The 14530-nt window shown below is 44.3% G+C and overlaps 1 protein-coding gene across 2 annotated transcripts in view; it reads left to right on the forward strand.

Annotated features, from left to right (window-relative positions):
- ABCA3 (ATP binding cassette subfamily A member 3) overlaps positions 1–14530 on the forward strand; it is a 128546-nt gene that overhangs the window by 50796 nt on the left and 63220 nt on the right. For both annotated transcript variants that reach the window (XM_068244425.1, XM_068244426.1), the window contains exons 3-4: positions 3529–3781; positions 12285–12412. In XM_068244425.1, coding sequence (XP_068100526.1) covers positions 3529–3781; positions 12285–12412 — 381 coding nt within the window. The remainder of the gene's footprint in view (positions 1–3528; positions 3782–12284; positions 12413–14530) is intronic.

Below are 14530 nucleotides of genomic sequence, written 5' to 3' on the forward strand. Positions count from 1 at the left end.
ATTGCTGTGAATATGTCATAGCGTTACTGCTTTAAAACAGCAGCGACCTGGCAGTAGCCTTTTGATTCTAAAGTAAAACCTAAGGTATTTGGTAACCCACAATGCACCACTGCTGAACACTCCTCCAGAACCGCTGGAATGCAAACAATGTCAGCTTGTTAATATTACAGTACCATACTAATCCAACATGCATACAGACTGTTTCAGAACTAGTTGATTCTCAACAGTGCATGGCATTGATTAATATAGCTCTATGACAGTGAGCTGCAAACTGGCTCTCCAGCTGTTAAGGAACTACAATTCCCACAATGCATTGCGGGAGTCTGACAGCCACAGTTATGATTCATAAAGGCAAATGCATTGTGGGACTTGTAGTCCCTTAACAGCTGGAGAGCCAAGTTTTCAGATCACTGCTATAAGAGGTATGACTTTAAACACCCAACGTTGCATATTGCCCAGCAGCTAATGGTGAACCAGAACTCCTAGGATTGTGAACTCGCTCTTAGGAGTTCTGCCTCACTTGCTGGGAAATCTTAAAGTCCTGATGCAGAACTGTCAGCCAATCCCATTGCACAGTTCTAACAATGGTTTTTGATCCTCTGTTTGGATGTATGAAAAAATGGTTCATATGCATCTTGTGATTCGTTTGGCCAAATTGGCATGTCTGTGATGGAGCAGAGTGTTCTGCACATGCAGATAAACATAGATAATGAATACATGAAATAACAATTCCATAAAGATCATCATCACATTTTACACACAATGACATCTTGTGGTTGTTTTACTATATTGCAGTTTAAGGTAATCATGTTTTTAAATCTCTAACAGTCTGCTCATTAATGATCCTGAAAAGACTTTTTTTTCGTAATTGCAGCGTTTGAAATTCACAGTAGTTCTTTTAAAGAGTTGTCAGCCAATGTTTTTAAAATGCTTTCTGAGTTAATGTTTGGCTTGCATTGTGTTCTTAGCATATGCAGCCTGTTCTTTTCTGCCACATTTAAAGTCCGCTCCTGGTTGCTTTGAACTCAGTGGGTAGCTGCTCAGCTTGAGACCAAATACATGCTAATCATTTTACGTGTGAAACAGTGGCGTAGCTATGGAGCTGTGGGCCCCGATGCAAGTTTTACAATGGGGCCACCCCAAGCACTCTATACATAACAATTGATACGGCGCACCAAAACCTACCAATGGCAACTACAATGTCAGAGGGGTAAGAAGGGGATGGGAAACAGTTTGTTAATGATTACCACTATTCAAAGTATCTATAGAAGTGATTATTATGAGCACAGGACCAATAGAGAGCTAATACTGTAGTTGAGAGAGGGCCCTTCGGGGCCCCTCTGGCCCAAGGGCCCCGATGCGGTTGCTACCTCTGCACCCCCTATTGCTACGCCCCTGGTGTGAAATGTATTTGCAATGCTTTAGAATCAACAGTATCGTACATAAAGTTCACAAAGAAATTGTTTTACATTACAAACTTTAAAAAAAGAATATAATGTGTAAATGGACATAAAGAATAACATAAAGAAGTTACAAAGTGCTATAAAAAGTTACCTTGTATAGTTATTTTCCAGCAGTCCAGTCTAGTCAAACTTTCATTGAACAAATTAATAAAACATTTCACCTGTCTATGAACAGAATGATCTTCAGTGTGAAATGTGTTTTTAGAGGATATGATCTAATATGGAAAGCAAAGCCAGGCAGAGACAAGAGAGGCTCCAGCCTCAGGGGTGCAGTGTAGGAGGGGGCACACAACTCGCTCAGCTATCAGTCCCCTATTACTGTATGTTTGAAGCAGAGAGAAATAAGAAAAGGGGATACATGGCAGTGACTGCAAGCCAGATAACTAGCGATTAAGGTGTTGGGGGCCCTGGGTGCCTCTTAGTCTAATAGCAATCAGTGTGTGACGGCTGGGGTGGGAGGGATGGAGGGGCGCACTTTGGTGTCTCAGCCTTGGGTGCTGGAGGACCTTGTCCCGGCTCTGATGGAAGGACAGCTTTGGCTATGATAAATAATATGTATGGGGAGAAATGAACCCAAGCTGGTGCCACTCTCCAATACTGCTGTCTGAATAGTAAAATAACATAGATGGAGGTGGATCAGGACATTTGGGTGTGGGGATCAGCTGGTGTCTAATAATCGCTTGTGTTATTATTGGTAATAGGGTGCCCAAGCAGGTAGTTGGGTGGCCAATGGGCTACTACCTAGGGATTAATGGTTGTAGATGATCGACTACAACTAGGGATGATCAATGATATGCAAATACTTCCGAGTTTGTAAATTTATGCACATATTTATGGAATAAATGAAGCTTCTAAATGGACCACTTAATTTAAACCTGGGTTTCAATTGGTCCATTTTCAAACTGCATATATTTGCATACAAATGTGGACCTGAACTCTAAAAGATAAGCAACAGCATAATTACCTTTTTAAAGAAAAACATTTCTTTGTTACAGCTGATACAAATCCAGCCATAAATCTGCAGTGTGACTACTTCCTGCTTTAATGGAAGCAGACATATTGTTAACATCCTGTGTTTAGAGGAGGAGATTCCTGAGCTGACACAGCTGAGAGATCAGTGTGTGTGTGTGTGTGTGTGTGTGTGTGTGTGTGTGTGTGTGTGTGTGTGTGTGTGTGTGTGTGTGTGTGTGTGTGTGTGTGTGTGTGTGTGTGTGTGTGTGTGTGTGTGTGTGTGTGTGTGTGTGTGTGTGTGTGTGTGTGTGTGTGTGTGTGTGTGTGTGTGTGTGTGTGTGTGTGTGTGTGTGTGTGTGTGTGTGTGTGTGTGTGTGTGTTAGTGTTAGGCACTAACAGGGGGGGGGGGGGCGTCATGTAGGGGGCTTCGGTTTAGGCACTTAGAAGGGATGGTTCAAGTGAAAATTGTTGCTGGGAACTGCACAGTATTAAATGACTGAAATGTAACTACTAGCGGCACCACCAGGCGCCCAACTGAAGCAGTGCTGCTGCAATACCTACTCTCATGTAGTTACTAGATTCAACAATGTAACAACAATGTAAATTTCAGAACTGCCAAGTTGAATTTTCCTTAGCTCCCATCAATTGTGGTCCAGATAAAGAAAAAAACTCTCTGCTCAGCTGTAGTTGGAGAAGTTTGATTTGACCTCATAAGGCAGTTTGGATGCATTTCCCAATTCCAACATTTACATAGCATCCGCAAGTCATTTTTGCTGTTGAACTTGTCCATTCTTACTTCTCTTAAATTTCCTTTTTTTTTTTTTTGCCAAACTAGAGAGTATTGGTTTTGTTCTATAGCTGGCTTGTGATGTCAGTTCTACGTTTATTGGCATTTTATTGCTGCCAGTGATTCTGTTGTTCATCTTACTGTTCTAAAAAAGACGGTAAGCGAGAGGAATTCTCCACAATATGGCCACATATAGCATAAGCTGCTGTGATTATGGTTCTGACCCATCCATAAAATATTTTACACACACACAAAAAAATGTGTTTTGGTTTGATTTGGTACATTAAGTAATTCTGAATAAAATAACTCTGCTCTGTCTCTTTACAGAAACGCCAAGTGATTGTCACAGTGATTGAATTGGCACTCCCTCTACTCTTTTCTGCCATTCTTATCGCCTTAAGGCAGAGAGTTGAGTCTGAGAATTTCCCCAATGCTACATTCTACAAGCTAATGAATTTTCCTTCTATGCCCACTTTCTTTCTAACTGATAAATGGGAGCTGGCCTATATTCCATCACACAGCGATGCTGTCCGGGACATTGCAGAGACTGTGGAGAGAAATCTGGAGATTAACATTAAAGGTGAGGAATGTTTTACCCAAACTATCCGTTGTTCCTTTATACAGTGAAGTCTTGGTTATCCAAAATGGACCGGGATGAGCCGATGCTGAATAAGAGTGCTTTCTGGTTGCTTGAGACTCAGTGATAACAAATATATTAATCTTGAGGGAGCCATGGAACCCAGACTTTTAGCACAACAGAGCCCACAAATAGCCAAAGAAGTTGTCCATCACTACTTTGTGTACTGTCAGGGACTGTGCTGATGGTAGAGACAGTACTGGCTATTTGAGTTCCGGAAACCAGGAGTCTACTGTACATGGGTGTAGTAATGGAATTAGATTTTTCTGCGAGAATGGGGACTGAGGTGATTTTTCCCTTAGTCAATATAGTTCTATTGAACTGGATGGTACTTTCTAAAAGAACCACAGCTGTTACAAATCTGGGCCATAGAAAATGAACATAAAAAGAAAAACACAGAACTACAAAGGTTAAAGAAGAACTCCGTAGAGTTTTATAGACTAGGCATTCAGTAGGAGTGACATTTTTTTTTATTAATAGTTAAAGGGAACCTAAACTGAGAAGGACATGTGTTTTTCCTCTTAAAATAATACCAGCTGCCTGACTCTCCTGCTGATCCTGTGTCTCTAATACTTTTAGCCACAGCCCCTCAACAAGCATGCAGATCAGGTGCTCTGACTGAAGTCAGACTGGATTAGCTGCATGCTTGTTTCAGGTGTCTGATTCAGCAACTACTTTGGTCAATGAGATCAGCAGGGCTGCCATGCAACTGGTACTGTTTAAAAGGAAACATCCACACCCTTCTAATGGGCGTCCGCAGAAAATTTTCCGGGGGGGGGGCAAAAAGGTGAGGAAGAAGTGGTGCGCGACGCGCCAAATATTCCGGGGAGGCAGTGCGGCACGCCGAAAAATATAGAGGCTACATGAAAAATGGGTGTGGCCATGGACCAAAATTGGGTGTGGCCATGAACCAAAATGGGTGTGGCCACCGGTGAAAACAAATTTACATGAATTTAGCAATGTGGGACATTAGATTAGGACAGTGGTGGCGAACCTTTTGGAGGCCGAGTGCCCAAACTGCAACCCAAAAGTCACGTATCTATCGCAAAGTGGCAACAGCAATTTAAACTAAATACAAACGTTTTAACTCATACATGAACATTATGGAAAATCCAAGTTGAAAATAAACTGTGAAGATAAACAATAATTTCATCCATCCTACTCCTGAAAAATGTGTTCTTTTTTTTTAGTACCTCCCAGTTTTATTTTCGGTTTTAAAAAGCTAAAAACGTAGGTTTAATGCTATTGTCTCATGATGATGATTCAGCTTTTCCCATAGTCTCGCAGTTAGCAATCATGTAACCCCCAACAAGACAAATTCAGCAATCATGAGGCCCCCAACAAATCATGAGACCACCTACAAGACAAATTCAGCAATCATGTGACCCCCAACAAGACAAATTCAGCAATCTTGAGGCCCCCAACAAATCATGAGGCCCCCTACAAGACAAATTCAGCAATTATGATGCCCCCAACTAGACAAATTCAGCAATCATGAGGCCCCCAACAAATCAGGAGGCCCCCACCAACACAAATTCAGCAGTCATGAGGCACATAAATAGACATCATTTCACATAAATAGGCAGAATGCCCCCTTAATATGGTAGACACCACTCACCTGGCTTCTCAATTCTCCTCTGCTGGCTGCTGTGCCTGGCAATACTGTTTTTGGCTGGATTAAGGATGATGTGTCGACTGAAAGGCCTTGCGGTGATGCTGTGGCCGGGCTGGCTGGCAGTGATGCTGTGGCTGCGTTGGCTGGCGGTGATGCTGTGACCTGGCTGACGGTGATGCTGGGCTGTGCTTGGCTAGTTGAAGTAAATGCTGGCCTGACTGGTGGTGATGCTGTGGCCTTTTTGACAGTGATTCTGGGCTGGCTGGCTGGCCTGGATAGTTTAGGTAGTGACAGGTGTCCCCCAGTTTAGGTAGCACCAGGAGCCCCCCAGGTTAGGAAGTGACAGGCGTCCCCCAGGTTAGAAAGTGACAGGCGTCCCCCAGGTTAGAAAGTGACAGGCGTCCCCCAGGTTAGAAAGCGACAGGCGTCCCCCAGGTTAGAAAGCGACAGGCGTCCCCCAGGTTAGAAAGTGACAGGCGTCCCCCAGGTTAGAAAGTGACAGGCGTCCCCCAGGTTAGAAAGTGACAGGCGTCCCCCAGGTTAGAAAGTGACAGGCGTCCCCCAGGTTAGAAAGTGACAGGCGTCCCCCAGGTTAGAAAGTGACAGGCGTCCCCCAGGTTAGAAAGTGACAGGCGTCCCCCAGGTTAGAAAGTGACAGGCGTCCCCCAGGTTAGAAAGTGACAGGCGTCCCCCAGGTTAGAAAGTGACAGGCGTCCCCCAGGTTAGAAAGTGACCGGCGTCCCCCAGGTTAGAAAGTGACAGGCGTCCCCCAGGTTAGTGATAGGCGTCCCCCAGGTTAGGAAGTGACAGGGACCCTTGTTTAGGTAGTGAGTGACAGGGACCCCCGTTTAGGTAGTGAGTGTCGGGACCCTCGTTTAGGTAGTGAGTGACGGACCCCCATTTAGGTAGTGAGTGTCAGGGACCCCCATTTAGGTAGTGAGTGACAGGGACCCCCATTTTGGTAGTGAGTAACAGGGACCCCCATTTAGGTAGTGAGTGTAGGGGACCCCCATTTAGGTAGTGAGTGACAGTGACCCCCATTTAGGTAGTGATTGAAAGGGACTCCAGTTAGGTAGTGAGTGACAGGGACCCCCATTTAGTGAGTGTCAGGGACCCCCGTTTAGGTAGTGAGTGACAGGGACCCCAAGTTAGGTAATGACAGGGACCCCCATTTAAGTAGTGAGTGACAGGGAACCCCGTTTAGGTAGTGTGTGACAGGGACCCCCGTTTAGGTAGTGAGTGACAGGGACCCCCATTTAGGTAGTGAGTGACAGGGACCCCCAACAGTAGTGAGTGACAGGGACCCCAATGGTAGTGAGTGACAGGGACCCCCATTTAGATAGTGACAGGGACCCCCAACGGTAGTGAGTGACAGGGACCCCCATTTAGATAGTGAGTGACAGGAACCCCCAATGGTAGTGACAGGGACCCCTATTTAGATAGTGACAGGGACCCCCAATGGTAGTGAGTGACAGGGACCCCCATTTAGAAAGTGACAGGGACCCCCAATGGTAGTGAGTGACAGGAGCCCCCCTCTAGCCGCCGCCGCACCCACCTTGCAGCCAGCAGCGTGTCAGACCTCGATCAGCAGGCGACCCGACCAATAAGAGCGGGCGCACAGACGCACCACGCTCTATATGCGGAAGTGATGTCACTTCCGCATATCAGTGCGGGGTGCTAGGTCCTAGAGCCCGCACTATTGGTCGCCGCCTGATCGAGGTTTGACGCGTGGCTAGAGGAGGAGGGGGGCAACGGCAAGAGGGGGGGGGGGCAGTGGGCGGCCAGGGGGAGGCAGGCGCCCGCTTTTGCCATATGTGCGGACGCCCATGACCCTTCTCAGTTAAGGTTCCCTTTAAGACAAAGAATGGATTTGGAGAGTCATTTTGCAATACAAACCACAATCTTTAGTCTGATTTCTAGCATGTTAACCTTTTTGCAGGGTGAGGGAAGTAAATGTGCTAAATAACAGTAGAGTTATTCCTGCACTAAAGTAAATTTACATGTTAAGGTAATTGTTATGCTAGGTTAGGTAAGATATATTATAATAGCATTAATGTGCAACCTAAAACGTTTAGTGCTGGCTGTGTAAATACACTTCTCATTGTTGAGCAAACAGGTAATACTTCACAGTCTGACATTCACATCAGCTGCTGTTCATTACACAAAGTACAACACGAACTCACAGTACCAGGTGCGAAAAGTGATCCACTGTCCAAATCCTGTCAAGTAAAGCAAACCTGTCGCAACATAATACAAATTATCTTATTTTATGACTACTTTCAGACTTATTTTTTGCTTTAAAATTAAAGGTTTCCTTTGGTGTATGGAGTAATTCTCAAGCCTTGTGCCGTCCCCTTACTGCATCAATAAGCTGCTTCCATTTTCCAGCTATCACCATGTGTAGTCATGTGATATTATTGACAGGATTAGTTGGCACAGGTCTTCATTTACTCTAATACCAGAGCGAGAAAGAAAACGCAATCTAGAGCTTCAATAGAGCCTTTTTAGTTTTTGTCCATAGCAACCAGAATATTTCTTCTTTTGTTCGCCAGTAAGTGATGCAAAATGACATTTAGAATTAGACCAAACATTTCACAGGAACAAGCAGTTAGGCCCGGTACACATGGGTGTCTGCTGGCGTCTGTCAAATGCTTTTCTGCAAGTGTGCAGGAAGGGCCCATTCACTCTGGAGAGCTAGCCAGGAAGTTTCTGCATTGCTTGGTATCATTGGCGATCGCTAGCCCTTAGAAAAGCGCTAGTGTAATGTAATATTGCAGTGATTCGGTACAGTGATTGCAGAAATTGGAGACCCGGTGCATACAGCACTTCACTTTTCCACAATTAAAGCAATTGCAGTTCAAGTGTTAAAAAATTGTGACTCGCGATGGCTCAAAAATCGTGTTTGTGTTCAATTGAAAAACAAAAAATAATCACTGTGCAAAGCGCTAGCGGTTTTGCTAGCGTTTTGTGATACCCAGTGTGAACAGGGCATTTGATTGCTTGCAGTGGTTTTCACCCCCGCATAGAGACGCCGCTGTAAGGTACCCGGGAAGCAGGATGTTGCTTCCAGGATTAGCTGAAATGACAGGGAAAATCGGGATCGGAACGCGGCATTCGCATAAATTACAGTACAAGTGCTGCCCATTCATTTGATTAGGCAGCACTTGCTGCGGCCGGAGGGAAACGACACGCAATCGTCCTCGTGAACCAGCCCTTACAAAAATACTGAGGAAAGCAAATGCAGAGGACAGACTTCCTGTGCTCAAAAAAAGAAAAAACAGAATGCAACTCCTATTAACCTTTCATAATATAGGTGCCTGTATTTAGAGGACAACTGAAGTGAGAGGGATATGGAGGCTGCCATATTAATTTCCATCTAAGCAATGCCAGTTGCTAGGCCCTCCTGCTGATCCTCTGCCTCTAATACTATTAACCATAGCCCCTGAACAAGCATGCAGCAGATCAGGTGTTTCTGACATTGTCAGTTCTGACGAGCTGCATGCTTGTTTCTGGTGTTATTCAGATACTACTGCAGAGAAATAGACCAGCAGAGCTGCCAGGCAACTGGTATTGATTAAAAAGAAATAAATATGGCAGCCTCCATATACCTCTTACTTCAGTTCCCCTTTTAACACCTCAAGCACGTTTTTTTTTTACATAAGCCTGCTTTAAAGCTCTCCAGACCAGACCTTACCTTGGGAAGGGGGAAGCCTCTAGATCTTGACGAGGCTTCCCCGTCCTCTTCAACCTTCAGGATCCAGCGCTGGCAGCCCTGAACAGCGTCAATGTAAATATTTACCTCCCCTGCTCCAGCGGAAATAGCTGAGCCCAATCGGGTCCGCTAGAGTTGACCCGATAGGACTCGGCTGTTTCCACCGGAGCCGATCTGAAAGCCACTACTGCACCTGCGCTGGAGCCAGGAAGGCAAATATTACAGGCGCTAGTGCGCCACAGCCAACAATCCTGTTGTCTATATTTTCGGGGGCTGCCAACGCTGGATCCCGGGGGGTGAAGAGGACGAGGACATTAGGATCCAGAGGCTTCCCCCCTCCCAAAGGAGAGTATCCCCCAGGAGCTGTTTGTTTTTTGTATTCTTGTTAGTTGTACTTTAGAGCCGGGTTAAAGAGTATTGGCAAAATGCCAATTTATCTCCTATACATTTGGTAAAGGAATAGAGGCAATGGTCATAGCCAGACCTTGCAGAACTGAAATGCAGATATGGATGCACATTTTCTGTGAACATAATATTTATATTTCTCTGCAGAGGGAAGCGGTATGGGGTACTGGCACATATGAGACATTTTGCCTGAGAGGTTTCCTAGTGTCCAATTATTCTTTGCTCTTCACCTGTAGTCAAGAAATGTAAATAGCACGGCATGTGCCATTAGGAAAACATAATTACCGCAGCTGCCACTTCTCTGGCTCTCGCCCTGCAGTGTAAATAATGTGTTGGCATGCTTCAGTGCATGACCTGGCTCATTTGTAGCCCCAGTTCCAAGTGTTCTCTGTTGAAGCTGGATCTACACTTGAGCTTTCACCTGCTAAGGATACCGGTTTGTCTATGTAGAAGGATGCAGATGGGAGGCAGTGATACAGTGGCTTGCAAAAGTACTCGGCTCCCTTGAAGTTTTCCACATTTTGTCACATTACTGCCACGAACATGAATCCATTTTATTGGAATTCCACATGAAAGACCAATACAAAGTGGTGTACACGTGAGAAGTGGAATGAAAATCTTACATGATTCCAAACTTTTTTTTACAAATCAATAACTGCAAAGTGGTGTGTGCGTAATTATTCAGACCCCTTTGGTCTGAGTGCAGTCAGTTGCCTATAGACATTGCCTGATGAGTGCTAATGACTAAATAGTGTGCACCTGTGTGTAATCTAATGTCAGTGCAAATACAGCTGCTCTGTGACGACCTCAGAGGTTGTCTAAGAGAATATTGGGAGCTACAACACCATGAAGTCCAAAGAACACACCAGACAGGCCAGGGATAAAGTTATTGAGAAATTTAAAGCAGGCTTAGGCTAAAAAAACACTTCTAAAGCCTTGAACACCCACGGAGCACTGTTCAAGCAATCATTCAGAAATGGAAGGAGTATGGCACAACTGTAAACCTACCAAGACAAGGCCGTCCACCTAAACTCACAAGCCGAACAAGGAGAGCGCTAATCAGAAATGCAGTCAAGAGGCCCATGGAGACTCTGGATGAACTGCAGAGATCTACAGCTCAGATGGGGGAATCTGTCCATAGGGCAACTATTAGTCGTGCACTGCACAAAATTGACCTTTATGGAAGAGTGGCAAGAAGAAAGCCATTGTTAACAGAAAAGTATAAGAAGTCCTGTTTGCAGTTTGCCACAAGCCATGTGGGGGAGACAGCACACCTGTGGAAGAAGGTGCTCTGGTCAGATGAGACCAAAACTGAACTTTTTGGCCAAAAAGACGCTATGTGTTGTGGAAAACTAACACTGCACATCACTCTGAACACACCATCCCCACTGTCAAATATGGTGGTGGCAGTATCATGCTCTGGGGGTGCTTCTCTTCAGCAGGGACAGGGAAGCGGGTCAGAGTTGATGGGAAGATGGATGGAGCCAAATACAGGGCAATCTTGGAAGAAAACTTCTTGGAGTCTGAAAAAGACTTGAGACTGGGGCGGAGGTTCACCTTCCAGCAGTACAACGACCCTAAGCATAAAGCCAGGGCAACAATGGAATGGTTTAAAACAAAACCTATCCATTTTAAAACAAAACATATCCATGTGTTAGAATGGCCCAGTCAAAGTCCAGATCTAAATCCAATTGAGAATCTGTGGCAAGATCTGAAAACTGCTGTTCACAAACGCTGTCCATCTAATCTGACTGAGCTGAAGCTGTTTTGCAAAGAAGAATGGGCAAGGATTTCAGTCTCTAGATGTGCAAAGCTGGTAGAGACATACCCTAAAAGACTGGCAGCTGTAATTGCAGCAAAAGTTGGTTCTACAAAGTATTGACTCAGGGGGGTTGAATAATTATGCACACCCCTCTTTGCAGTTATTTATTTGTAAAAAATGTTTGGAATCATGTATGATTTTTGTTCCACTTCTCACGTGTACACCACTTTGAATTGGTCTTTCACGTGGAATTCTAATTAAATTGATTCATGTTTGTGGCAGTAATGTGACAAAATGTGGAAAACATCAAGGGGGGCGAATACTTTTGCAAGCCACTGTATATAACGTATTCATTTACATTTACCTAGCGTGCTATCACAAGGTGTTCCATTCACATATCTTGAGTACAGGCAGAGGGCTGTGGAGGATTGTGAAAGTGCACGAGGACAGGAGTGCCATCTACAAAGTATAATCAACAACTGAATTGAGAAGAATATGGAGGCTGTCCTATTTATTTCCTCTTAAACAATACCAGTTGCCTGGCAGTCCCTCTGATCTGTTTGGCTGCAGTCGTGTCTGAATAACACCAGAAACAAGCATGGAGCTAATTTTGTCTAATTTGACTAAAATTTCAGAAATGCCTGATATGCTTGTTCAGGGTCTATGACTAACAGTATTTGAGGCAGAGGATCAGCAGGGCTGCCAGGCAACTGGTATTGCTTAAAAGGAAATAAATATGTCAGCTTCTATATCCCACTCACTTCAGGTATCCTTTAAAGTAAAAATTAACAAAACAAATGTTTCTGTCCTACTAGTTAGGTCCTTAGTGTTTATTTTTGTTTGTTTGTTTTGTTTACACTTATAGAATTTACATCATCATCTAAAAGCCAGATGTTCCCTTGAATTAGACTAGAATTCTCTTTTAATCAGTTTTTGTCCTTTGTCTCTGCAGCTCACGGATTTCCCACAGAAACAGAATTTGAGGAATATATCAAACACAACAACCAGTCGGGCAATGTGCTGGCCGCATTGGTCTTTGATCATCCTTTCAACAGTAGTGATGAGCCCCTCCCCCTGCAGGTAATATTAATGTTCAAAGGTCACAGTTTTCTTTATAATTTTTGCTTGTGTTGTTGGGGCTAATCACACAAAAGTGTGTCACACAATACTTTGCCTAGGCAGCACAGGGCAATTCAGTTTCAGTTCAGGATAGTTGCTGGATAGTGTAATAGTTAAGGGCTCTTCCTCTGATACAGGAGACCAGGGTTCGAATCTCGGCTCTGCCTGTTCAGTAGCCAACAGGAGACCTTAGGCAAGTCCTGTTCAGTCAGCCAGTAGGAGACCTTAGGCAAGTCTCCCTAACACTGCTACACTGCCTATAGAACGGGTCCTAGTGGCTGCAGCTCTGGCGCTTTGAGTCCGCCAGCAGAAAAGCGTGATATAAATGTTATTTGTCTTGTCAGTTTAAAGTGGACTTGAACTCAGAAGTCCTCTCTGCTCTAAAAGATAAGCAATAGCATAATAACCTTTAAATAAAAAAGTCTTTGTTATAGCTGATACAAGTCCTGAAATAAATATTCACTATTACTACTTCCTGCTTTAATTGAAGCAGAACTATTGTTAACCTTCTGTGCTTTCAGATGAGCTTATCTGCCATCTCTGCTGCTTTTTTTTTATTCAAAATTTGGGCTCCGTCTGTTGACGGCGCCCAAATCACAAATCATGGTGACTTAACAGGCAGCTACTGGATTGAATCTATGGAAGCCTGAGGATATACTGGATGGATGGATGGGGTAGGGCGAGCGGGGGGTAGAGACCCCACAAAAAGGTTTATAATCGAAAGGGGAGGGGAGAATTCATTTGACTTCTCAAGGCTCATACACACGTCCAACTTAATTCACAACCAACCGGATAACATGACCGATCACACAACAAGTTGTTTACCTGACAAGCACATACACACACGCCAACCACCTAAATAACCAACTCACTGAAATACTATGCATGCAAGCTAAATGACAAACTGCACAACATGTCCGCATTAAAAACAACTAAGTTGTTCAAAAGACTTGTCCACACAGTCCGACCTGCATTATAATTGGTCAGATTGATCCACCGGTTGGATCTGGCAGACAATTTATCAGTTGGTCATCTGGTTGTTTGTCAGCCATACACACACCCAACTTATTTTGAAAGATAGTTGGTGTGTAAGAGCCCTAAGGGCTCATTTCCGGTAAAGCGCAGAGCCCTATGGCTCTGCGTGTCGTTCCTGGCGGGGGAGGGGCTTGCGATCTCATTCATTACTGAATGGGATCGCGGGCTGAAGCACCCCGACATGAAGGCAACCATGAGCGGCGATTCAGCAGTGCATTGCCGCTCATGAATGGAAACATCAGAGAGTGCAGTCTAGGCACCAACTAGCCTACCTAGTCTCTTGAAGATTTAGGCTGAAAGCAGCCACTACATGGGGAATGTATCCACCTCTTCAGTACTTCCCCCTAGAAATCTCTTGAGCATCTCAAAGTATCCTGGAATTGCAACTAAGCCAAGTTAACCGGTACAAAGACATGTCAACAGAACAAATGTTGACATCAAACTAACGGACGTTAATTCAGGTAATACCTTTATTGGCTAAGCAAATGGTATTGTAGGTTTTCAGAATTATACGTTTTCTTCTTCAGGCATGAAGCAGAACTGGAACAGAACTGGTCAACTGTTTTTGTATGATTGTGACCCAGTTCTGTACTATGCCTGAAGAAATGTACAGTTTAGAAACTATGCACAGTTAGTTATGAGTGTATTGCCCTCATCAATTCTTTTTTTATGTCAAGAGATCTACTCCATGGCAAATACTGAACCATATTGTACCAGTGTAAATATTTTCCTCATTCTGCAATCTAGCTACTGCTGCATGCTACATGAGGCTTCAGTACCAGCAGAGAGTTCCTGTAGAATTAGACCTGGTCAAGTCGGTGCGCAATCCCTCTGCGGGTCACCACTCCACACACAATATCAATATCGTAAATACGAAGGAGGCACTCAATTGGCTTTCAAACTTGCGTTTTATCAAATTCCAGTAATACATGACATGTTTCGGGGCATATCCCCTTCCTCAGGTGAACACCTGAGGAAAGGGATATGCCCCGAAACATGTTGTGTATTACTGGGATTTGATAAAACGCAAGTTTGAAAGACAAT

Source organism: Hyperolius riggenbachi, chromosome 7 (genome assembly GCF_040937935.1).
Source record: "Hyperolius riggenbachi isolate aHypRig1 chromosome 7, aHypRig1.pri, whole genome shotgun sequence".
Taxonomy (NCBI): domain Eukaryota; kingdom Metazoa; phylum Chordata; class Amphibia; order Anura; family Hyperoliidae; genus Hyperolius; species Hyperolius riggenbachi.